Source organism: Ogataea angusta, assembly GCF_019207475.1.
Source record: "Ogataea angusta isolate 61-244 chromosome Unknown 61-244_NODE_13_length_294202_cov_90.480228, whole genome shotgun sequence".
In the NCBI taxonomy this organism is placed as follows: Eukaryota; Fungi; Ascomycota; class Pichiomycetes; order Pichiales; family Pichiaceae; genus Ogataea; species Ogataea angusta.
Genome location: NW_025065227.1, coordinates 167,610 through 190,508, shown reverse-complemented (window position 1 = coordinate 190,508; position 22,899 = coordinate 167,610). Strand labels below are relative to the sequence as shown.

Below are 22,899 nucleotides of genomic sequence, written 5' to 3'. Positions count from 1 at the left end.
ATTATGTTGCAAGTCCGCGCAGCGGCGTATCTTATCAGCAACTCGTCCAGGTGCGAAGTAAAAAAAAAAAGCTTGAAGTCATTTATAAATTAGTTCAGACTAGTTCGACGATGGCCTCAAACGACAGGAAACCTGGCGTTTCGTCGCTCACCAAGCTGATGAATGAGCAGCGGGCTCAACCCCCTACATCTCAAGAAGTCAGGATAAACAGCACAGAGGTTCATCCTACAGACAGCGATTTCCAGAAGACCATTACAACCACAATATCCTTGGAAGGAGTGTCCCCGGAAACATCATACAGGGAAGACTACATAGATCCGGTCTCACAGGTACAGGTTTCGCCAAAGCCAATAGCGTCAACTCCTCAACAACCATACGCTCTTAGACCAGCCAGCGTACACTCCAACAGTGGATTGCCCGGCTCGCTGTCCAACACAATCCCGTACTCGGCTCCTGGCGGGCACCCATCACTGTCCACCTCTGTCCACAGCTCGTCAACGATACTTGGCTCTCCCGCTGTCAACTTGTCCAATGGACAGCTAATTTCCGCTACACAGATTTCGTCGCCGGCAATATCGTCGCCGAAGCAGCTTGAGCCCAGATTTATCATTTCCAAGCAAAAGGTTCAGCAGGTCCAGGAGGCGCGCGCGGCAGCAGCAGCTGCAAATGGGACTCTGAGCAGCTCTAGATCGAATACCTCGCTTGTGAACTTCTTCTCTAAATCCAGAAGAAGCACGGCCACCCTGGACCAGTTTTCGTCGTCGCCGCAACAGGACCAAACCGGCCAGTCTCCGTCATCTCAATCCAGCGCGGAAAGCATCACCAACGGGACGGCACCCGGATCGCGTCATTCCTCGATGGCAGACTTGCGCAGATTTTTCCGAAAGTCTGTTTCATTAAGTAACGGCCAGTCCGGAGTGCCAAGGACTTCAAACCTGAGCGCCGGCTTGAGCGTCCAGCGTCAGGGTTCCATTACGTCCATTCCCCAAATCACAACCACCACTCCGTCGTCTAGTGTCACCTTTAACGGACAGTCATTTGCTGGGTCCGACACCGTGCCCTCGTCTCCATCCCAAGAATACAGCACTTCACCTCTGGACTTTAGCAAACGGGTGCCATCGTCTCCAAGCTTGTCAAGCCCAGGAGGATCGTACTTCAACATTGCGCAGACCCCAATGTCCGTTGGTGGAAATACCACGCCGCAGATTCCATTCAGTAAGCGGTACAGCAAGTTTGGAGAAAACTTGGGTGCTGGAGCAGGTGGACAAGTGAGACTAGTCAGACGAGTTTCCGACTCTAAAGTCTTTGCGGTGAAAGAGTTCAGAGCCAAGTACCAACACGAATCTAGAAGGGATTACATCAAGAAAATCACAAGTGAGTACTGCATTGGGTCCACTTTAAAGCATCCGAATATTATCGAGACAATTGAAATATCCTATGAAAATGATAGAATTGTTCAGGTCATGGAATACTGCGATTATGATTTGTTTGCCATTGTGATGTCAAATAAAATGACCCCTGAGGAGATCAACTGCTGTTTCAAACAGATCCTGAATGGTATCCGGTATATTCATTCCATCGGTCTGGCTCACAGAGACCTCAAGCTGGATAACTGTGTGGTCTCGAAAGACGGAATAGTGAAGCTCATCGATTTTGGCTCTGCTGTGGTGTTCCAGTATCCATTTTCGAGCACGCTTATCGAAGCCCAGGGAATCGTTGGTTCCGACCCGTATCTTGCACCTGAAGTCTGCGTTTTCAACAAGTACGATCCTCGTCCCGTCGACATATGGTCGGCGGCTATCATCTACTGCTGCATGACGCTGAAGAAGTTCCCATGGAAGGTTCCTAAGCTCTCTGATCCTAGTTTCAAATTATTTGCATCCAGAGAACCGGGAGTCACTTTTGGCAATCTGCTGAGACGAGTGCCAGATCCTCCGAGCTACGATGACCTCGAGAATAAACAAGAATACCCTAAAGAGAAGGGAAAACACCAAGAAGAGCTGAACACCGTTATCCATCCGGAGGAGATGCCTACTCCGCCGCCATCTGCCTCCAACTCTAATGAGACACATGATAGTGAAGATCCCTTGAAGCATACATCCAACCTAATGGGCGAACAGCGCTTGCTGAACGCGCTTGCGCCAGAATGTCGCCCAATGATTGGAAGAATGGTGTCGTTGGCACCTGCTTGCCGTATAACGATAGACGAATGTTTCAACGACCCATGGTTGCAATCAGTCCAAATGTGCACTTTGGTAAACGACGAGTGCGAGCATAAGCTGGTCCCATCCACGAACCACGAGCACACTCAAGTGGACCAAAGCATCGCTCATATTGCCATGCTCGAGAGAAAGAAGAAAGGCAAGAAATTATAAGTGTATTCCTACTATTTTTTTATAAATGAATATCCACCTCTCAAGAAAAAAGTTTAGCGATTAGAAATTGTCGAGATTGTAAATAATTTTTTGCTCAATTTTCAACCATGTCCACCAAAAATTCGCTGATCAAACTTATAGTGGGGGCCGGCCAGGCCGCGCCAACACCGCCAGTCGGCCCAGCGCTTGGTTCCAAGGGTGTCAAGGCTATTGATTTCTGCAAAGAGTTCAATGCAAGAACGGCTCATTTCCAGCCAGGAATACCTATCCCAGTCAAAGTCACTGTCAAACCCGACCGGTCTTTCACATTCGATATTAAAACTCCAACTACCGCATGGTTGCTCATGCAAGCAGCTGGAATAGAGAAAGGACAGCCAGGACTCAAGAAGTCCCCTATCAAGTTGAGTCTCAAACACATTTACGAAATCGCCAAAATTAAGCAGAAAGACGAGCAGCTGAAAGATGTGCCTCTACAGTATATTTGCAAGAGTGTTGTGGAAACAGCAAAGTCCATTGGTGTCCACATTGTCCCGTGAATATTTGAACTATTTGTACATAGCGATCATAAAGAGGTCGAACCCGACTCGATCTCGTAATATACATATGCGAATCACTCATCTAGAATCATTGCTCTTGAACCTTTTCTTGGACTTTTCGTTCCTAGCAGAGGACTTTCTCTTTCTGTCGCCGATCGACTTGTGAGTGAGTCTGGAGTAAAAGAGAACATATGCGCTATCATCGCTCAACGCATCACTGGCCTTGATCTTATTGATGAACTCGTCATCATATGTAGCCCAAGATCCATCTGGTTGTCTGCAATGAGCTATATAGTGGCCAGAAGACACTGAGCGTCCCTGATGAACTATTACCGAGCTCAACTTGTACTTTGTTGGAGAATTCATTGAGGTTGTGTATTCTGATAGGTCCAGGGTTTCTGGATATGTCACGTTTGCCTTGACCTTCATTGACGAGGAACCGTTGAAACGGAAACGTTTGAGGTGGACGGTCAATGTCTCTGGGGCACGCTCAATGGTGGAAATTTTGATCGCATTAGTGGTCTTCTTACAATTCTCGCATGTGTAGCCCGACTTGTCCTTTTTGTCGGTCTTTAGGAGTTCAGGCGAGAAGAAGTCCCTGATGGAATTCTCCAGGGAATACTTATATGATGGCGGAGACTGCGGACGGTCAGGAAGCTGGCTTGACTTTTCGCTGTCGTTGGTTTCCGAGAACTGAGAATTCGAATTTTGTGAATCTGAAGCTTCTGGTGTTTGAGAACGGCTTCTTCTCTCTTCTTGTGCGAGCAAAATTTTCTGCTTCAAGAAATCGGAGAGCTTGTTCTTTGCATCGGGTTCACTAGATTTGGCTGCTTCTATTTTATTCTTGAGTTCAAACAGCTGTTGAGGATCCAGCAAGCTGCTGTTTCTCTTTTTGACGTTGTCCAGACCAAGCGATAGGTCGTAAAATTCCTGAGCAGTTGTGGAAATATGGCCACAGTTCTTGCAAGTGACCGATTGGCTAAGAAGCCCTCCGAAAATGTCATATATTATGCTTTGGTTCAGTTTGACGCCTTTTGGAGTTGAGTCCTCTTGGAGACGAGACATCAGCGACATGAAGTACTCATGGGAGTCTTCTTGCTGCCATTCCGACATCATGCAATTGATGTCTCCCAACCGTTTGATGAGACGTTTAGGATTGATTGTGCGCACTTTCTTTTCTCCCTTATTATCCAACTTGTACATTTTGGCGACGGTATCAGCCAAAATTTGAGTAACAGAAGTTGGATTAATCGAGTCTTTGTACTTGTGATTGTGGACATCGACGAGATAATGCAGAACAGCAGGGATATGACACATGGCCTGAACTGCGGAATTCATATAGCACGTCACGCCATGATTTAGTAGTCCCAAGGGACCTGGCTTGTTCTTGAATTCTCTCCAGGACTTGTAGATCCTAACGGAACCATTCGACCCCTGATCATTATAATTCTCGTCAAAATCATAGAATTCCGAGTCATCGTACTTGGAATGCACAAGTTCGCCTTTGACCAAATCCACCTGATCCTCAGGAGAAGTCGGTGGAGTTTCTTTGCCCTTGGGTGGAATACTGAAATCTTCGTCTTTGGTATCTATTTCGGCCTTGATCTGACGTAGAGCATCACTGTCCAGCTCCTCATCTTCCTCGTCAAGTCCCTTGTGAATATCTTCCTTCAAGTCTCTTTTCAGCTGCTCCATGTCTTCCGCCTCCTCATCTGACTCATCTGAGAAACTTGCCGAGCCTTCATCGTCATCATCATTATCCTCATCATCTTTCTCGTCGGCCGTCTGAAAATTCTCGTCACTACTTTCTTCATCTCCAGCAGCGTCTTTGGTGTATTCACTGTCAGAGAGTACCGGCTCCTTATTGTCCTTCGGCTCTTGCACTTTTTGTTTCTTGATTGGTTTCTCTTCGAGCTCTTTTTTCTGTTTCTTCGATAGATATCTTTTACCGGTGTAAAGAGCTACCGCCTCAGCCATCGATTTCGGTCTTGGCATCGTGTCTTCCTTTGACGGCTTCGAAGAGGTGAGATCGTCTATAGGCTTGAATCCCAATTTCTCCTTTTTGCGGAGTTTGGAGCTTTTGAAGGCAATATACGTAGATGGTCTCAATGCAACTTTATCTGGGTGCTTTGCACGCTGAAAATTCAGGGGACTAGCTAGTATTCTATCCACGAATGGAGCTAGTTGACTCTTTTGCTGTGCTGATATATTCTCTTCAGACGAGATCATGAATTCACAGGATGGATTGTCTATCCTACCTTATTGATCCAGTGTTGGGATCTGCTCGTGATGTATAGGCGCGTAGTTGCGACACGCTTTGTTTCGCGAAAAAAAAAAAAAGGGACAGGGTAACCTAGTGAAAAAAAAATTCGATAAGGACTTGTAGTTAGCCCTTCAGAAAAATGGCAACTCGAGGGACGTTGATTCAGTGGCCCTAAGAAACAAAATGCAGGTGATCGTACCGTGTGATCTTTTATTGAGCACAGAAAAGCAGGTATCTGACTGTATCAGTAGCAGATCCGACTGTAGTGGCCGACGTGTGTAGATTTAAAAGAAACAAAATAAAATATGTATGACAAAGAACCCGACTACCACCGGGACAAAGTTTTTGACATGAACGACGCAAAAAAAAAAAATATTAAGAGGTACAACCGGGGTCGATCGGCGCGGAACTAGATAACTCTGAAAGCTACGATAATAGCTCCACATCCCATGAGCATACATTTTTTGATCGCGCTGAATCGACAGGGAAAGCTGCGCATTTCCAAATGGTACACCAGTGTTCCCGATAAGCAGAAAAAACAGACCATCTTGAAAGTGCATAGGCTGATCTCTTCGCGAGATCATCAGAAACAATCAAACTTTGTGAATTTCGAGAATCAGAAGCTTGTGTACAGACGATATAATGGTTTGTTTTTCGTGATGGCCGTTGATGTGCAAGACAATGAGCTGAGCTATTTGGAAATGGTCCATCTGATGGTGGAAGTGCTCGATAGTTACTTCAACAACGTGTGCGAGCTAGACATTATTTTCAATTTCTACAAGGTGTATCAGGTGCTGGACGAGATGTTCCTGAGCGGGGAGTTTCAGGAAACGAGCAAACAGGTTGTGCTCGACAGACTACACTACCTCGATAATTTGGAGTAGGTGAACGAATCTGTCTGTTTATTTAGAATTAAATAAACATCCTTTATATTATATATGCTGCAATTGAAGCTGCGCATTTAGTTGCCCTTTGGAGCCTCCTTGTAGGAAACACAGGCCTCCTCACCCATGGCAGAGATGACGGTGACCAACAAGTCCTTGCCCTCGTCGAAGTCGGCCTGCAGCTTGTCGCCCAGCTCACCCTCTGGGGCCTTGACGTCATCCTTGGTCTCACCGTCGTTGGTCATCAAGTTCAAGTAGCCGTCGTCGATGTCCAACAGTTGGTACTCAGTTCTGGTGACGAATGGAACCTCCATGTTGTGGGTAGATGGAGACAGATCCTCCAACTTCTTCTGGGTGAAGATGTCAATGGCAACCAAGTGAACCTTAGCGTGGCCGTGCTTACCGGTCTTGGAGGTGGACATGTCAACAATCTTGCATGGTCTGCCCTTGATGACAACGAAACCGTTCTTTCTCAATGCAGAACATTGCATTGGGTAGGTCAAAGAGGAACCAGCGTCAGCGGTCTCGAAGGTGTGCTAGGCGGTTAGAGTACAGAAAGGCGACTATTGCACGGCTGTCTACTTACTTCTTCTTCAGCCATCTTGATAAGTTTTTAAATAAGTTGAATCAAAAGTATTCAAGCAATACATTTTTTTTTTCAATTTGGACCTATTCGTCTTCGTCGTACACCAAGAAAATTTTTTTCCTTTATTTTCAGCGAAATACGTACCAGCTTTTACGCACTCTACCGGGCATCGGCCAGGCGGATCTCGAAAACAGCGCCGGGTAAATACTGGTCCAATGCATGGTAGGGTAACCAGCTGGGTTTTTCCCTTCTATTCCATACACCATCAAATACCCAGTTCAGCTAGATCGTCGTCAATCTCCTCCTGAGTCAGTCCCAGAGGTAGTTTGTATTCCCGCACCAGTGCGAGAGAGTAGTTTATATTCCACATGTCCGTGTCACTGTCGTGCACGCTCAGCAATTCTGCCGTCGACGGCCGTTGGCCTCCATTTCCTCTGTTTTTCGCCTGTTGAGACTCGTGTGCCATGATCAGGTCTCGTAGCACCTTATTCTTCTTTTTGCCCTTCGCCTCTTCCTCCTTTCGCTTAATGACGGCAGCCAGCGTAGACTCCGTTTTGAAGTGCTCGGCCAACTGTTTTAGATCGCTCTGGTCTGCGATGGAGGAGTCCGAGCTACCAATCACATGTGTGTGATACGTTCTGGAGTTTGGGTTCGTGACCATCTGGAACTGTTCTTCTGTCGACACTGGCGCCATCGCATCCAGGATAGGCTCTTTGCTGACTGGATGTGGCCGTTTCTTGTGTCTTGCGTCCTCTTTCGACTGCTTGCTGATTCTCGACGACGAGCGAAGGCCGGAAACAGAGGCCGACGACGAGTAACTATCGTTGTCCGAGAGTTTCTGTTGCTCCAGCTCCACTTTCTGCTTCTTTTTAGGTGGTGGTGCAGTCTCCTGAGGCTCTCCTGCTGAAGCTGAGAGTGTGCTTCGCCAGAGCCGTTCTGAGTCTGCGGTAGCAACATTGAAAAACTCGGCATCTTCTCGCTTCAGCAGCTGTTTCTGTTGTAGCAGGAACTTTTTCAGCTTGCTGAGCCGCGTGGTGTAGTCGAGACATAACGCGCTGTATATTTCCATCGTCTGACCAACATATTCGTCAATAATCTGCTTTCTCCGATAATCTTTGTATAGCTTTAACCGAAGCACCTCGTAATCGCGTTTTTCCGCCATGTCACGTTCAAGCCCGAGCAGGATCTTGTTAACGCGATGGCTGCGTTTAGAAAATGGCTTTTCGATGGTCTTTGTGTTGGATACAAGGTTTAGCTGGTTGACGTATTCTTGACGCAGCTTTTCGATATCTTGGGCCGTAACTTCGGGCTCAAACGCTTTCAGCTCATCAATCAGATCCTGTTCTTTCTCGGAGAGTCGCGGCCCCAATGTCGAAAAATACTCCTGCGAAACCAGGCAAAGCTGGAAAGCAGCCAATTTGTCCTTAGAGTTCAGGCTTGGACTGGCGGGAAAAGCCATCGGACCGGCATTTCCTACGCCATAGAGTTGTTGCGGCTCGGAAGTCGGCGAATTGATCAGCTGCGCAATTTTGCTCACCTTCCCGGGGCGCGGACTGTGATACTCTGGAGCCGTATAATTTTCGTTGTTTTTTTCGTCGTCTTTGACAGGAGTCTGCGAAAACTGCATCGGTACCAAAAAACCTTGTGGAGACATCATCACCGGCACGTAGCCCGGGGGTATGATGGGATACCCTGGGAAGGGAATGAATCGTGGGATTTCGAGCGGCCCCTCCTGGCGGCTCCGTCCAAGATTGGGTTTTTCGGGAGGCGTTTGTGGAGGTAGTCCTTCGCCGGATCTTGACTGTAATAAAGTTTTCATCACATGTTTGTTGATGGACATGAGGTGATCTTGATGCGTCTGTGCCATTGGGATCTGCCTTGGCGAGTGCGATTCTTCTGAAATACCCGTTGTAGACACCGTCGGCGCTGTTGACACGGTGGGCAAAGACCCCAGGGTCGACAGCGACGGGAGCGGCTGGCCAGTATTGGGCTCACCAGCAGACACAAATGGTCTCTGGTACTCGTTGTAGTTTGGAAATGGGAGTCTTCTGTCCATTTTCGGGGTGTTGAGTATGTGATGCACTCAAAAATGGCTTTGAATGGTAGCAGGGTTCCGGGTAATATAGGGTTGTAAAAAAGTCCGGAACAAAGCTCGAAGTGGTCCTTATTGGAAACTTAAGCGACGAAGCTGGCTTCTCCGGCCTGTTTTCTCACTTTAGGTCCCAAATTACTTTAACGGGTTCGTTCGCTTGGTAGCAGACGGTAGCACGAAGCGAAATAATTTTTTTTTTTGTTTGGTAGCAAAAACGGAATTGGTAGCACAAACGACAAAAAAATAGAGACAACAGAACAACACTAAGGATTTACAAACATCGCAATTTAGCCACAAGTGGCTCTACAGATACTCAGCATACTCAGCATTACAACGCCAAAAGCGTGAACAATACTCTGTCGTTGCCAAGTCATCTACAAAGCTTCGGTGGCAAATGACTCCTGTCGCGGGGCGAGCAAAAAGCATTAAAATTGTGGTGCATTTGGGCTGTTCATCATGAGATTTGCATTTTCCGGTATGTTTGCTGGTTCCGATACCCCATTTTTTACTCGTCACATATTGACAAGAATAGGAGATCGTGCGCGAACCGCAAAAACAGATCGCTGTGACCACCATGGTCTAGAATGTTTTCAGCCTTGGAAGTCGGTACGTTCAACGTCAATATCTTCTAATTTAGGGTTTAGTCCAAATTTAGTACGATATTAATATTGCAGCATAATAAATTCTAGCAGCGTAAAATGCGCTAATATACATCAGTAATACTCGTGGCCGATATTTTCGAAATTGTAGCTCCGGGTGGCTGGCTGCGGTGCACGCGGCACATCCTCGAAACGGAAGTAACGTTTCCACTGTTTGAAGGTCCTTCGTTTGGCCCAGTCTAGCGACTTTCTCATTCCAGAATCAGTACAGTCGATGTACTCCAAGCGAGATTTGGATTGCGAATCGGCCACCATTCTCTTAACCACGGACTTCTCAAGCCAGCAGATAGAACACAGTTTGATGGTACGCAAGTTTGTCAGACTATTCAGTTGTTTCCAGATATCGTCGAATTCAAGTTGCACGCAATCTGTGTTCTCCCAGTCTATCTCACGCTGAGTGTCCGACCAGAAAATTGGCTTTTCTGACTTGAATCGAGATAACATGGCACGCTCTTCGTTCCTCCTGCGCTCATCTTCCTCCGTGTCGAGCAACAAAGAACGGTAGCCAATTACTGGAAGTTGCCTGAGTTTACCTTTGGACGTTTGCCAATTGAAGTATTCGTAATCTTTCATCTCGAAGTCGTTACTGCAGGAGACACCAGTGAGGTCCACGTGAACGAGGTTCTCACATTCCTGGAATATGTGCAACAAGTATCCAATCGGGATATCCTTAGAGTAGCAATACTGGCTCAAAAATCTGTTTTGAAGCGGATGAGGCGTGGAGTACGGTTGTGTGTTCTCGCCAACGGCCAGCGAGTCAGACTGCGTCAGGAAGTCAAGGTCACTAACTCTAGGAGGGAACTTGGGAGTTATAGATTTTGTGGGTTTGAGATCGCTGTACCAGTCTGAGATTTCAATCGTTGTGACTGTTCCGGAGGAAGCACTCTTGAAAACCTGCTTCAAGGAGTTCCTAAAAGTTTGTTTTTTCCTCTTAGTTCTTATTGGAGAGGCGGACAATGTGCGCGACGAATCTGTCTCAGAATCATCGTTGTTGGAAAATAGAGAGCCTGTGGTCGAGTTAGAAGAAGCCGACAATTTGCGATCTTTCATCTGAGGTCGAGAACTCCGCGATGATCGATGGGTCTGACCGGTAAGGGTGCGCTGCAAACCATACAAGGGGTGGTTTCTGTATCTCCAGTCTCTCCAGCCGGCAAGTATGTCTTTGTCGTCAGACGCAAAAGGCATTGCGTCGTCGCCCTGTTCTGCAAATATGTCATACAACCGAAACGCATTTTCCTCCAACTCTAAGCCAGGACTTATTGTCGACAGATCAATGGTCCTGATCATGAGAGCCAGTTCTTTGCTATTGTTGATAGTGTGGACTAACTGAGCTAACCTGTATGTGGACGAGACGTATGGGTTTTCATAGAGCACAGGCTTGACACTTATATTCAGTCGCTTGTTCACATAGAGCAGATGTACCAGCGATTTCTGGTCATCTCTAAGGTACGAGAGAATCGTTGTCAGAATCTCATCCGGGAGATCCATAAGATGTTGCGCACTCAAGGTGGTAGACTTCCTCAAGCTGGCAACCGAAAGTGAAGATTTCAGAGATTTCACTGACAATGTATCAGAGGCCGCATCCATGATGCGCTTCCTGGTATTCGACAATGGGGTAAGCAGCGACCGGTACTTCATCTTGATATTCGATTCCGGCTTCTTCTTTCTCGTAAAAAGACTGCTGAGTTTAAACTCCACGGAACCTTCCACATACTTGTGGCTTCGGTAGTCAAAAGTTCGGTTGGGGTTCAATAACGACCGATAAGGGGGAAGGTACCTGCTGAGCTCGTAGTGTTCAGAGCCTCTATTGGAAATGGAAGAGTCCGAAATGCTCACTACGGATTCAGTTGACAACATAACCTAAGGTACACAAACCCTCTATTTTGGTGCCCTTGATGTTTTCAGTTACTATATTTGCTTCATTACGTGATGAGGCTTCGCGGAGCGGGACCCTTGCCCGCACAGATTTGTGGCAGGTGCGAGGTGTGCCAATTACAATTCTTTATCTATAAAAAACCGATAAAGCTCGACACGTCCTCTTCGCGGATGCCTGTTTCTTGCTCGCGCAGGTTCAGCCACGTCACAGACAGGTCTTTTGTGCGCTCCACCACTTCCGGAATGGCGTCTTCGGCCACCAGCAAGCAGACCGCGTCGTAGCCTCCAGCTCCAGGCACCACTCCGCCCAAAACACCTTTTAGCGACATGCAGTAGTCTAACAGTTCTGTCTGCTGGTCTGGCTCAATCTCCGCGCCGCTCTCCTGCGTCATGATTTTCATGTACCGGCGAATTCCCCGAATACTCGATACAACGTCGCTGAAGCCGCTTTTGTTGCCTTCCACCAGACTCCGGAGCGATAATTTGTATGTTTCCGGCTGGATCTTGCTGGTGTCTTGTAGCTTTTCAAGCGACTCAATAAGCCGCATGTTGTTCGTGTTCAAATGTGTCCACACCTCAAGCGACCTTTCAGGTTCCTTCTTCCTCCATTCCAGAACCTTGGAAACCAGTTTTGGAGTCTCTGACCCCCCGACAATGTCTCCCATGAGCAGTTTGATTCCTGGAGGCAGACAGCACTTTGTGTGTTCTATCTTCCAGTCCGTGTTGTCGACCAATTGCACCAAGTCGTCGTTTTTCCAAGACTCTATCACTTTGTTCACAAGCTGTGGATCGAACCTGCGGTAGACAATTGAGCCAAACGTTGCAGCAGCCACATCGAATCCTGAGCCAATTTTGCCCTGGGCGTGACAATGAGCAACCTGAGCAAGGTTGTGGATCCTCGTGAGTGTGGTTTCCTTTTTCACGTCAAAGCTTTCACTGAAACACGAGAGCAACGCCGTCGTCAAGCACGCAACCAGACCCGCACTAGAGCCCAGTCCCGTCTTCGCCACCTTGTGTATTGGCTGCGAGTGGTAGTATAAAGTTTTGAGACCCGTTTTGGAGGTCTTCGGCGTGGAGTCTTTCTGAGAGTGGTACTCTGGGTCAGAGAAGATGGTGATGGTGATGCGTTTGTTCTGTTTTGGAGCCAGATACAGCAAAACAACGTCTATTGTAGATTTCACAAAGGGATTGTGGCGGCCGTGTATTTCCTGAGCGAGATCTGGTCGGGAAAGATCTATCTTGTAGCACCATTCTCCCTCTGCGAATTGGGGGGACTTGACACAAACCTCGGTGTATTTTGCGGCCTCTTTCTCCACGTGAGCATGGGCATACATTCTGGACGACAAGGCTATCACAAACGCCCTGTATTTGGGGTCCAGAACCAGATAGCCTCCGGCCACAAAGGCTTTGCCAGGAGCACTAAACATAGTCAACGATAGGAAAAAAAAATATTTCGACGCGTCGGTATTTTTGTAGCGGTTCGATATTTATTTCCTATACTAAAGATGGCAAAAGTGGGCCATCTAGTCGTTCTGATCCACGGGTAAGTTTGCTCGGAGGAGGCGCCAATGCTAATAATTCAGTATGTGGGGAGTTTCAGGCCATATGGACATGGTGGAACAGGTTCTCCAGGAGTGTTTGCAGTCTTCCGAAGACCGAATCCACTATTTGAAGCCCTCGTCTTTCGGGTCCTTCAAGACATACGACGGCATCAAGGTGAACGGAGACCGAGTCATTAAAGACATATTTGACGCAATTGAGAATTTGAAGAGCGACGAGGACGTGGAGGTCAGGAAGATCAGCGTGGTGGGATACAGTTTAGGGGGGCTGATTGCGAGGTACTGTATTGGAGAATTGTATGAGATTGGCTTTTTCGACAGCATTGAGCCCGTGGTGTTCAGCACGTTCGCATCTCCACACCTTGGAGTGAAGTTTTTCAGAGTCTCTCGGATTCTGGACAGGGCGATGAATTTCCTTGGTAGCAGACTCGTGGGACAGTCAGGAAGAGACTTGTTCATTCACAAGTCCGATCTGCTTCCGGAGCTAGCAGACAAGGAAAGCAAGTACTTCAAAGGGCTGTCTCTGTTCAGAGTAAGGATACTTCTTGCCAATGTGCGCAACGACAGACTCGTCAGCTTTGCTACCTCGTACATCTCCAACTACAATCCGTTCGAATTCTGGGAGAACCTGGAAATCAAGTACGTGGATGGGTTGCCGTCAGTAAAGGTGCTAGGCAAAGAGTATCCGGTTCGAATCGTGGACCTGAAGGCCACAATGTACCATCCAGAGCTGAAAAATAAGGAAGAAATCGACCATCTTCAACGGACCCGCAATATTGCCATTGGAGTGTTTCTGATGCTTCTTCCGCTGGTCTTGCCGGTGATTTTTGTGGCGAGTGTATTTGGAACAATCAAAAGCGCAATAAGGATGTCGCTTCTGCCGGTGTTCGACCACGGAGGTGCCTGGAAAACCCTGCAGAAACGACTGGAGGGCAACAAGGCTCGGCATCATACCCAAAGAAGAGAACACGAGGATCCGTTGGCCGAAGCAACACAGGAGATTGTCGAAAACACACTCCAGGAGCTGTCTGCCGATCAGGGCGATAAGGGCGAGTCTTCGACAGACTCGGGGGCAGGGTCCGAAACGCTCAATGATACAAACCCTATTCTGGTCGAGTTTGACGCCGAAGAGGCTGCTGAATCTCTCAAATTCCTCATAAATGAGATGGATGTTGGTCCACTGGCAGAGCTTCCGTTGACAGATAAGCTCGAACCGTTACCATACGATGATAAGCGCAAGTTGATGTGTGCAAGCCTGAACGAGCTCGACTGGATCAAAATACCCGTCTACGTGAGATCTCTCAACGCCCACGAGGGCATTGTTGCACGGCGTGGGCTCAAGAGGACAGCAGCTGGCGCTCCAGCCCTGTATCTCTGGGGGACGCTCTTCAAGCAAAATTCAGAGTGAACTACCAATTCTAGATGTTATTTATACAACTTGCTAATATCCGTTTTCGCATTATTGTAGCTTAACGTAGTTGGCAGGGAATAATCCTCTCTTGCCGTTGCAGGATCCCAGCCACCAATCTTCGTCGACCTGTTCAATTTCTGTGATGACATCCTGCTCTTTGAAACTGATTTCGTTATCCTCAGTAGCATCGTAGTCGTACTCTGCCACAGCAGTTAGCCCTTTGGAAGTTTGTGGTTCTGGTTCTGGTTCTGGAGCCTCTTCGACAGCTGATTCTTCGTCGTGGTTTTTCTCGTTCAAGACAACATATGTGGCAGGGAAAAGACCGGTTTTGCCAGCAGCGTTGGTTCCGAGCCACCAGTCTTCGTCGACAAACTTGATGTCCACGATAACTTCACCCTCTGCAAAGCCGATCTCGTTATCCTCAGCTGGCTCGTAGTCGTACTCTGCAACGGCCGTTGGAGCTGCTGACGGAGCAGCAGGAGCCGGCCGTGGTGCGGTAGGAGGGGCAGGAGCAGGTTCAGGAGCGACTTGGGACTCTTTCTCCTCTTCTGGCTCACTCTCCTTCTCTTCTTCTTCCTCTTTTTCCTCCTTCGGAACAGCTCTGACTGGAGGAGGTGGGAACGAGGATCTCACCGGCGGAGGAGGAAATGCTTGCCTTGGCTCCTCCTCGGTTTTCAGGGCCTCCAGCTTGGCCCTGACATCGTCGACATGCACATTAGTCTCTTCTTCAGACTCAGCATTCACGGGCTTCGAATCGGTCTCCACATCCTTGTACTGCCCTTTCTTCTCAGCCCAGAGCTGTGCAGGGGTCTTACCGTTGGTGGCTCCAAAATTGCGGTTCAGGCCAGAAGAGACATGGTCTTCCCTCTTTGGGGGAGCGCCAAAGGAAGGTTTGGAGCCGAACGAAGGCTGGACAACTTCCTGGAATTTGGAAGCGACAGAGTTTGTCACTTTTGGTTTTGGCAGGGAAGACAGGCGACCGTCTCCGAGACTCAACGACACGGTGGCAGGCTGCGAGCTGGTCGTTTGTGACGGACCGTTTCTCAAGGCCTCAATGTCGACCTTTGTTGGTTTGTATGCGGAAGGAAGGGTCTCCAGTGGCTTTTTGCTGAAGTCTCTCTCTTGTATTTCTTCTTCTCCGCCCCATTCATCGTCCTGTTCGGCAGGCTTAGCTGGAGCAGGGGCTGTAGCAGGTTTAGGCGGATTCATTCTAGCGGGTTTGGGAGGAGCTGGTTCTTCCGTTTTGGCAGCCTTCGGGACAGGCTTTGGGGCAGGCTTGGTGGTTCTAGGAGCAGAGGACTGTGGCAGCGACTGGATGGAATACCTAGCACCGGACGCATTGCTCACTGTTTTGAGCAGGTCGTCCACGTCCAGGTCATCTGGGTCTCTCGCAGTCACCTGGACGTGGTAGTGCAAGATCCTGCCGACTTCGGCGACGTTATTCGAGAACGAGACCTTGCTCTTCAAGGGGGCAGAGTCTGGACACCAGCCGACAAGCAGAATCTTCTGGACGTCAGAACCGTACGGAGTGACACGAATGTAACCGAATTGGACTGCGCCTTCCTCAAACTCGGTCACGAATTCGTTGATGTCTCCGTCGCCCTGGACGGTCGGCTTGAGAGACGAGTCTTTCTGGGTGGTGTAAATGACGTAGGACAGCTCACCGGAGATGAGATTGTCGTAGTACTGCTTGATCTCCTTGCTGTAGGTGGCTAGGTCGAGTCTTTCCATTGTGCAATATACAGAATTAAGTCCCTGTGATTTTTGTTATGGTGTCCATTGGTCCTCCTCGCACCACAGCCCGAATTCGAGTCCCGGGGCATCTGTACACCGCCACAGGTAGCTTTAGGACCCTGTCGATCTACGCTGGGTCTGGCTGGGCAGTGTGCACATGTGGTCCTAAAGAGTCTACAGATACGATTGATATGTCGACGTGGCTCGTGTCGTTGAGGACTCGCTAGCTCTCTCATTCTGCGCTGTGTTCTCATCGGTGTGCAATCTTGTAGCTCGTCACGACGCAGCCCCGTAGTCGTGACGACCTCTGTTGCTGCGCAGCAAAAGAGAACAGACTCGTTTGCGTCGAAGCTGCTGGCGTCTCTCTCATTCCTGTTCAGAGAAGTAGCCACAAGTCTACGAGTGCGGCAGCCAGATGCCATTGGGACGGGACAGGTCTCGCTTAGACCAAGTCGTTTTCCGTCGCGTGTGTGCTAGGACCGTGATGACCGCTCGAAAAGTGTCCGCCAGACGCCAACTCCCGCGCCCACCCCATTTGAACCACAGTGATTGTGATTCGATAAATAATTTTTCACCCTTGCACCGTACTACGCGTATGAACACCATGACCTCTGACCGCATTCTTCGCCACGAATCCGCGGTCCCCGACCAGTTCAGCAAGTCCGACGCGTACAGGCTTGCTCCCGGCACGCGGACGTACGCCAACCAGTTCAACAAGATCTACAGCCAGCGCGTGAAAAAGCTCAAGTCGCGTTGTCTCAAACGTGCCAACGCCAAGTGGAAACAGGAGACAATCAACAACAAAAGCGTGGTGTATGTGAACAAAATCCTCGACATCAAGAACATGACGCCCTGCTACACCATCGGAACCGTTTTCATGGACATGAAGTACAAGCCCAACATTCTCGAGGAGGTGAGCAACAACGTGTACGGGGCAAACGACGTGCAGGAGTCTGCGGAGCTCAGCAAACTGGACCAGCTGCGGGCCACCGCGTACTCTGACCCGCAGAACGACCAGGTGATGCTCGAAGACGAGTCTGGACGGATGATTCTGGACGGCGAGATCCTCGATAAAATATTGCTCGTCACCGGGGCAGTGGTTGGTGTTCTGGGCATGGAGGTCGAGGCCGGCATTTTCACCGTGGTGGACGTGGTATACCCGGAGCCAGGGCCGCAAGTGCCGCGTCCGGTGCACACCGCGGGCAACAAGGTGCTGCTGATCTCGGGGCTCCATATCAACAACCAGAGCAGCCTGGGTCCGCTCGAAGTGCTCAAGGAGTACCTCATGGGAGAGCTGGACTCGTCGCCTGAAACCGTGGAGTTCCTGAGATCGATCACGCGGGTCGTTTTAGCGGGCAACTCGATCAGATGCGTCGAGTCGCCCGACCAGGTGGTGCTGGAGAAAGATAAATATAGGGAGCTCAACAAGTCCAACTACGACGCGGACGCAATCGAGCAGCTGGACGCCTACATCTACGAGCTGCTGAACTCCGTCCCCGTGACCATCATGCCGGGCGACTCGGACCCCTGCGAGGTGAGTCTTCCAAAACAGCCTCTGCACCCGGCGTTTTTCAAGAAGGCCGGCTCGTATGCCAACTTCGCGCGCTCCACCAATCCTGCCTGGCTCGAAATCGACGGCGTGCGACTGCTGGGCACGTCGGGAGAAAACATCAACGATATGTTCAAGTACTTTATTCCTAACATACAGGTGGACCTCAACGGAGAGGGCAACGGCATGGACTCGCCGGTCAGAAACGAAATCGTCAACGAGTCCAGACTCAAGCTTCTGGAAGCAACAATGCACTGGCAGAACGTCGTCCCTACTGCGCCAGACACGCTCACGTGCTATCCGTACGACGTCGACGACCCGTTCACCCTGGACGAGACTCCTCACGTGTACTTTGTCGGCAACCAGCCCAAGTTCGAGACCGCCGAGATGACGCTGCACTGCGCCCGAGACCCTCCGATACCCGTACGGATCGTCGCGGTGCCGGATTTTTGCGAGACGGGCCAGATGGCAGTACTGGATCTGGACAGCCTCCAGTGCGAGGCCATAAAAATAGCCGTTTAGTCTAGTTTGATTTTTTGCAACGGGACCGTCTCTCCTTTCGAGAAAGTAGCGGACTTGGCATAGCTAGTGTCTCTTGCAATGCCGGCCATGTCTATAGTTCGTTTGGAAGGCTCGACCTGCAATTTGTCGAGCAGCATCTTTGTGTAGTCAGGAACAACAGGCTGCAACAGGATCAGCAAACAGCGCAGTGAGTCGAGTGCACTAAAGATCACAAGGTCCTGTTTGAGCTCGTTTTCAGGCCCTTTTAGTCTCCATGGCTCGTATTTGTCGAATAGTCCATTAATTCGAGGAAGCAATTGCCAGATAGCTAGGACCGCCTTGTGCAGCTCCATTTTCCTCAAATGCGGATCGATAATCCCCGGCAGCTCGTCCACCTGCTCATAAAGCGACCGCAAGTCAGCTGCGTATTCCTCCCCAGCTTCGTCAAGCAGGCTCGAAACCCCGCGAGTCTCAACCTTTGCGAGAGCCCGAGAAATACTGAACTTCTTGGACAGAGACCGCGTGAGCAGGTTGCAGAACTTGTCGATGAACTCGTTTCTCGTCGCGTTCAGCTTGCTTTCAGAATAGTCGCAGTCTGAGTCCAGCACAGAATAGCGCATCATAAATAGACGTAGTGCGTCAGTATCGTATTTTTCACAGATTTCGACCGGATCGGCAACATTGCCCCGGCTCTTGCTCATCTTGCGCCCACCCATGAGCCAATGGCCGTGAACAATTACACCGCGCGGGAGTGGAAGCTCGCAGGCCATCAAAAAGCTTGGCCAGTGGATACAGTGGAACTTGACGATCTCCTTTCCAACCAGATGCACAAACGATGGCCCGTGCGGTATCTGAGCAGGATACCCAATACAGGTCAGATAGTTGATCAGAGCATCAAACCAAACGTACATCTTCTGAGACGGGTCATCAGGGACGCTGATGCCCCAGCTCACCCGCGAACTGGGCCGCGAGACGCTCAGGTCGTCGAGGTCACGTGACCGCAGATCACGCAGCAGTGTTTGGTGGTAGAGGGCAGGTTGCACGAATGTTGGGTTGGCTTCGAGGAACTGGACAAGCCGCTGCTGGTGCTCGCGCAAGCGGAAGAAGTAGTTTTCCTCGGTCTCGTACACAACGGCCGCGCCTGTCTCCTTGGCGACCATTTTCCCGTCCACCTCCTCGATCTCGGTCTCTGAATAGAAGCACTCGTCGGAAACCGAGTACCATCCGCTATGTTTGCCCTTGTATATGTGTCCTTTCTCCTCCAGGGTTTTCCAGAAAAATTGCACGGCCTCCAGGTGATCGGGATCTGTGGTTCTAATGAATCTATCGTGCTGTATATTTCCTACGGAAGCCAGGTCTCTGAATTTCTGGGAGAGTCCATCACAAAAGGTTTTTGGATCTAGTCCAGCAATGGAAGCTGCTGTTTGGACCTTGAGACCATGTTCGTCCGTGCCTGTTGTGAAAAAAGTTGACTCTCCACTTAATTTGAGCCATCTGTTGTAGACGTCCGCGAGAGTCATTGAGTAGTAATGTCCGATATGGGGCTTGGCGTTGACATAAAAAATAGGAGTTGTTATGACAGTAGTCTTCGAACTAAGGGAACGTTTCCCTATTCTTAGTACGGCTGATCTTATCATATAGTATGTACAAAAGTGTGAAAATTATTTAGCTGAAAAAAACATCACTGTGCAATGCCTAGCACTGCACACCATGCTATCATTGGCTCTATCTGTTTGCGTCTTCCTTGAACTGTAGCTGTCTTGAGTGTCTATCGAGCATCTGGCTAATATCCTCCAGCGTTTGCTCGGCCGGATTGCCCTCCATCGAGGTGTTATCTTTGAACGTCACTTTGAGAAGCGGAGGTTTAGTGCTTGCTCTAGGCAGCACTTCGAGGTCGACCTGGCATGTCTGACGAAGCTGAGGCGAAATGAGCCCAATGAAAGAGCGCGCGCATTTGGCCTCTGGCCCAAAAGGATTGAACTTAACCACAATCTTGGAGAAGAACTTGGTGATCATTTTGATGAATAAAAATAATAAATTTTTCCACCAAAAATAACTCGCAGAGTGGAAACATAATCATGTTGGTGCTATTCTTTTTGGTGTCGCTGGCCCACGCCTTTTATGCCAATTCGAAACACATTTACGAGCTGACGCCCAAGTCGTTTGACGACGTTGTCTACAAGACAAACCACACATCCGTGGTCGAGTTCTACGCCCCTTGGTGCGGATACTGTCAGCAGTTCAGAAGCCACTACATCAAGGCAGCCAAAGCCAGCTCCGACGTGGCACAGTATGCTGCGGTCAACTGCGATTTGCCGGAAAACAAAAAGCTGTGCAACGAGTACAGAATTGAGGGTTTTCCAACGGTCTTAGTGTTCAGACCGCCAAAGTGGACCGGTAAGGTCACCAAGGAAAATGGCCATAGCTCCGAGATCTACCGTGGTGAGCGGGTTGCCAGCAAGCTCACGGAGTTTGTGAAAGGCCGTGTGAAGAACTATGTGAAGAGGCTCAATGCGCGCAATGTCCCCGGCTTCTTGGCTCCCAAGGACAAACCGCGGGTTCTTCTCCTGACCAGCAAAACGTCCATCTCGCCCATGTTCAAGGCATTGGCAATTGATTTTCTCGGATCGATGGAGTTTGGCTATCTGACGGTGACTGACGAGATCAGATCTGAGGTCGAGAAATACGTTGACGTCAAGGAGTTACCGCAGATCGTGGTGATTGATCGCGATGGGTCGTTCCATCGGTACGAAGGCCCCACCGAAAGAACAGCCATAGCGGAGTTTTTGGGCAATTATGGAGAGGCAGAGGACGGGGAGACCAGCCCACGCGGGGCTTTCTTGAAGGGTCTGAAAAAGGGTCTGTACAAAAGCTTCAGGGACTTCAAAAAAAGCAGGTCCGCGAAATCCAAAAGCGCTAAAAACGCCAAGGATGAATTATGACTTATGTAGCTCGATTTGTAATTGACATAGATTTTTTTTTTTTTTTTTTGAGCAGATCAAGAAATTCTTTATCTATTTCGCGTATGCGTTTGATAAACTGCCCCGTCTGTCAGAGAAAAGTCGACATCGCGCTCATTAATAAACATCTGGATACCTGCACAGAACAGCCCGAAAGTGTCCCGCCACCAGCCGCTCCGGCTCCAGCCACAGAGACCGCCCCTGAGCTAACGTCGCAGCCTGCCAAATCGGTCTCCTCGCTGCTGACCGGTACCAAGTCCACCAAAAAGTCTTCTTATAAGTACGAGAACAGCCAAAAACGGACTCTTTCAGACAGCCAGTCGCTGTCGTCGGACCACGAAGGGAACACATCAATTGAGATCGTTGAGCCGGAGCCCAAGGTGCGAAAAACCGATCCTGCTGACGAGCTACGTCTTTTGAAGGCACAAGCAAAATTGCCCCTGGCAGAGCGTCTTCGGCCCTCCAGCCTCGAAGACTACATCGGACAGGAACATCTGGTCGGCGAGGGAGGCATTCTCCGAGGGTTTATCCAGAACGATCGCGTTCCATCGCTCATATTATGGGGATATCCGGGCACAGGCAAGACGACGCTGGCACGATTAATCTCGCACGCTACTAAATCGCGATTTATTGAGCTCAGCGCGACGTCCAACGGAATCAGCGATTGCAAACGCGTTTTCGAAGAGGCACGCAACGAGTACAAGCTGACGAAAAGACACACCATAGTATTCATTGACGAGATCCATCGGTTCAACAAGGCGCAACAGGACATTTTTCTGCCCCATGTTGAGAAGGGCACCATCACGCTTGTGGGCGCAACGACAGAAAACCCGAGTTTCCAGCTCAACAGCGCTCTTCTGTCGCGTTGCAGAGTTTTTGTGCTCAACAGACTCACCTCCGACGAACTCCATAAGATCGTGTCCAAAGCGCTTTTGGTGATCAACAAAACGCGCAAACTGGTTCATAACGTCCCAATTCTGCGATTCAACAAAGAGGCAATTGGCTATATCTGCAATATAGCAGATGGAGACTCACGGAGTGCCTTGAACCTGCTGGAGCTCGCAGACTCGCATTTCATGACGAACTACAGTTTGGAGCCAGGCAAACATGTGATAGAGGTCAATGCTGAGCAATTGAGAGAAGTTCTGAAGCGTACCCACATGGTCTACGACCGCGTGGGCGACGCACACTATGATACCATATCTGCGTTCCACAAATCCATCAGAGGATCCAATGCCGACGCTGCCATGTACTATCTGGGGCGAATGCTGAAAGGGGGCGAGAATCCGCTCTATATCGCCCGGAGAATGATACGAATAGCAAGCGAGGACGTCGGCGTGCTTGACGATTCGTGCCTGCCGTTCGCCATAGCGACGTACCAGGCCGTGCAGTTTGTTGGGCTTCCCGAGGCTGATTTAGCGCTGGTGCATTGCGCGGTGAAACTAGCACGAGCACCAAAATCTGTGGAGATATACAGAGGCTGGAACGAGCTGAATGCTAAGCTCGACTCTGAGCCGGAATTTGCGTCGGCGTCCATCCCGCTACATTTGCGCAATGCGCCGACGAAGCTTATGAAAGAGGTTGGCTACTCGAAAGGTTACAAATACAATCCGGACTACAAGGACGGACGGGTCAAGCAGGAATATTTTCCAGAACAAATTGGAGAGATGCAGTTCCTCACAGGACAGCATCTTGGCCTCACGCCAGATCCGGATCTGTAGCATGTATAGAGCGCTGCGGTGGACGACACCGTGTCGGACCATTCCCAAAACCTTGTTTTAGGTCGAGGATGCATTGTTTGTCGTTATAAGCTCACGCGAAACAGGCAAGATTTTCAGGCGAGACGCGTTTCGCGACATTGATCTAAAATATTTCAATTGTCATATTTTATTATTTCGATGCATAGCAGTCGCGG

The 22,899-nt window shown here is 49.4% G+C and overlaps 16 protein-coding genes across 16 annotated transcripts; 7 read left to right on the top strand and 9 right to left on the bottom strand.

Moving 5' to 3' along the window:
* Positions 1-110: 110 nt before the first annotated feature.
* Positions 111-2,375, top strand: KL928_005257 (uncharacterized protein; the record flags this gene model as incomplete). Its single annotated transcript, XM_043206046.1, has 1 exon — positions 111-2,375. One exon carries the CDS (start codon positions 111-113, stop codon positions 2,373-2,375), a length of 2,265 nt encoding a protein of 754 aa, XP_043057497.1.
* A 107-nt stretch (positions 2,376-2,482) lies between these two features.
* On the top strand, positions 2,483-2,911 carry KL928_005256 (uncharacterized protein; the record flags this gene model as incomplete). The annotated part of the gene is made up of 1 exon (XM_043206045.1): positions 2,483-2,911. The coding sequence occupies one exon, from the start codon at positions 2,483-2,485 to the stop codon at positions 2,909-2,911; it is 429 nt and encodes a 142-aa protein (XP_043057496.1).
* A 78-nt stretch (positions 2,912-2,989) lies between these two features.
* Positions 2,990-5,140, bottom strand: KL928_005255 (uncharacterized protein; the record flags this gene model as incomplete). The annotated part of the gene is made up of 1 exon (XM_043206044.1): positions 2,990-5,140. One exon carries the CDS (start codon positions 5,138-5,140, stop codon positions 2,990-2,992), a length of 2,151 nt encoding a protein of 716 aa, XP_043057495.1.
* A 483-nt stretch (positions 5,141-5,623) lies between these two features.
* On the top strand, positions 5,624-6,058 carry KL928_005254 (uncharacterized protein; the record flags this gene model as incomplete). The annotated part of the gene is made up of 1 exon (XM_043206043.1): positions 5,624-6,058. The coding sequence occupies one exon, from the start codon at positions 5,624-5,626 to the stop codon at positions 6,056-6,058; it is 435 nt and encodes a 144-aa protein (XP_043057494.1).
* Positions 6,059-6,135: 77 nt separating this feature from the next.
* On the bottom strand, positions 6,136-6,865 carry KL928_005253 (uncharacterized protein; the record flags this gene model as incomplete). Its single annotated transcript, XM_043206042.1, has 2 exons — positions 6,136-6,582; positions 6,803-6,865. 2 exons carry the CDS (start codon positions 6,863-6,865, stop codon positions 6,136-6,138), a joined length of 510 nt encoding a protein of 169 aa, XP_043057493.1.
* A 44-nt stretch (positions 6,866-6,909) lies between these two features.
* Positions 6,910-8,700, bottom strand: KL928_005252 (uncharacterized protein; the record flags this gene model as incomplete). The annotated part of the gene is made up of 1 exon (XM_043206041.1): positions 6,910-8,700. One exon carries the CDS (start codon positions 8,698-8,700, stop codon positions 6,910-6,912), a length of 1,791 nt encoding a protein of 596 aa, XP_043057492.1.
* Positions 8,701-9,449: 749 nt separating this feature from the next.
* KL928_005251 (uncharacterized protein) lies at positions 9,450-11,252 on the bottom strand (the record flags this gene model as incomplete). The annotated part of the gene is made up of 1 exon (XM_043206040.1): positions 9,450-11,252. The coding sequence occupies one exon, from the start codon at positions 11,250-11,252 to the stop codon at positions 9,450-9,452; it is 1,803 nt and encodes a 600-aa protein (XP_043057491.1).
* A 149-nt stretch (positions 11,253-11,401) lies between these two features.
* KL928_005250 (uncharacterized protein) lies at positions 11,402-12,697 on the bottom strand (the record flags this gene model as incomplete). Its single annotated transcript, XM_043206039.1, has 1 exon — positions 11,402-12,697. One exon carries the CDS (start codon positions 12,695-12,697, stop codon positions 11,402-11,404), a length of 1,296 nt encoding a protein of 431 aa, XP_043057490.1.
* Positions 12,698-12,854: 157 nt separating this feature from the next.
* On the top strand, positions 12,855-14,237 carry KL928_005249 (uncharacterized protein; the record flags this gene model as incomplete). Its single annotated transcript, XM_043206037.1, has 1 exon — positions 12,855-14,237. One exon carries the CDS (start codon positions 12,855-12,857, stop codon positions 14,235-14,237), a length of 1,383 nt encoding a protein of 460 aa, XP_043057489.1.
* Positions 14,238-14,288: 51 nt separating this feature from the next.
* KL928_005248 (uncharacterized protein) lies at positions 14,289-15,971 on the bottom strand (the record flags this gene model as incomplete). Its single annotated transcript, XM_043206036.1, has 1 exon — positions 14,289-15,971. The coding sequence occupies one exon, from the start codon at positions 15,969-15,971 to the stop codon at positions 14,289-14,291; it is 1,683 nt and encodes a 560-aa protein (XP_043057488.1).
* Positions 15,972-16,009: 38 nt separating this feature from the next.
* KL928_005247 (uncharacterized protein) lies at positions 16,010-18,045 on the top strand (the record flags this gene model as incomplete). Its single annotated transcript, XM_043206035.1, has 2 exons — positions 16,010-16,180; positions 16,378-18,045. 2 exons carry the CDS (start codon positions 16,010-16,012, stop codon positions 18,043-18,045), a joined length of 1,839 nt encoding a protein of 612 aa, XP_043057487.1.
* A 63-nt stretch (positions 18,046-18,108) lies between these two features.
* Positions 18,109-18,935, bottom strand: KL928_005246 (uncharacterized protein; the record flags this gene model as incomplete). Its single annotated transcript, XM_043206034.1, has 2 exons — positions 18,109-18,136; positions 18,214-18,935. The coding sequence occupies 2 exons, from the start codon at positions 18,933-18,935 to the stop codon at positions 18,109-18,111; spliced, it is 750 nt and encodes a 249-aa protein (XP_043057486.1).
* A 16-nt stretch (positions 18,936-18,951) lies between these two features.
* KL928_005245 (uncharacterized protein) lies at positions 18,952-19,661 on the bottom strand (the record flags this gene model as incomplete). The annotated part of the gene is made up of 2 exons (XM_043206033.1): positions 18,952-18,984; positions 19,068-19,661. 2 exons carry the CDS (start codon positions 19,659-19,661, stop codon positions 18,952-18,954), a joined length of 627 nt encoding a protein of 208 aa, XP_043057485.1.
* Positions 19,662-19,749: 88 nt separating this feature from the next.
* Positions 19,750-20,040, bottom strand: KL928_005244 (uncharacterized protein; the record flags this gene model as incomplete). The annotated part of the gene is made up of 1 exon (XM_043206032.1): positions 19,750-20,040. The coding sequence occupies one exon, from the start codon at positions 20,038-20,040 to the stop codon at positions 19,750-19,752; it is 291 nt and encodes a 96-aa protein (XP_043057484.1).
* Positions 20,041-20,102: 62 nt separating this feature from the next.
* Positions 20,103-20,966, top strand: KL928_005243 (uncharacterized protein; the record flags this gene model as incomplete). The annotated part of the gene is made up of 1 exon (XM_043206031.1): positions 20,103-20,966. The coding sequence occupies one exon, from the start codon at positions 20,103-20,105 to the stop codon at positions 20,964-20,966; it is 864 nt and encodes a 287-aa protein (XP_043057483.1).
* Positions 20,967-21,049: 83 nt separating this feature from the next.
* On the top strand, positions 21,050-22,705 carry KL928_005242 (uncharacterized protein; the record flags this gene model as incomplete). Its single annotated transcript, XM_043206030.1, has 1 exon — positions 21,050-22,705. The coding sequence occupies one exon, from the start codon at positions 21,050-21,052 to the stop codon at positions 22,703-22,705; it is 1,656 nt and encodes a 551-aa protein (XP_043057482.1).
* Positions 22,706-22,899: the final 194 nt, after the last annotated feature.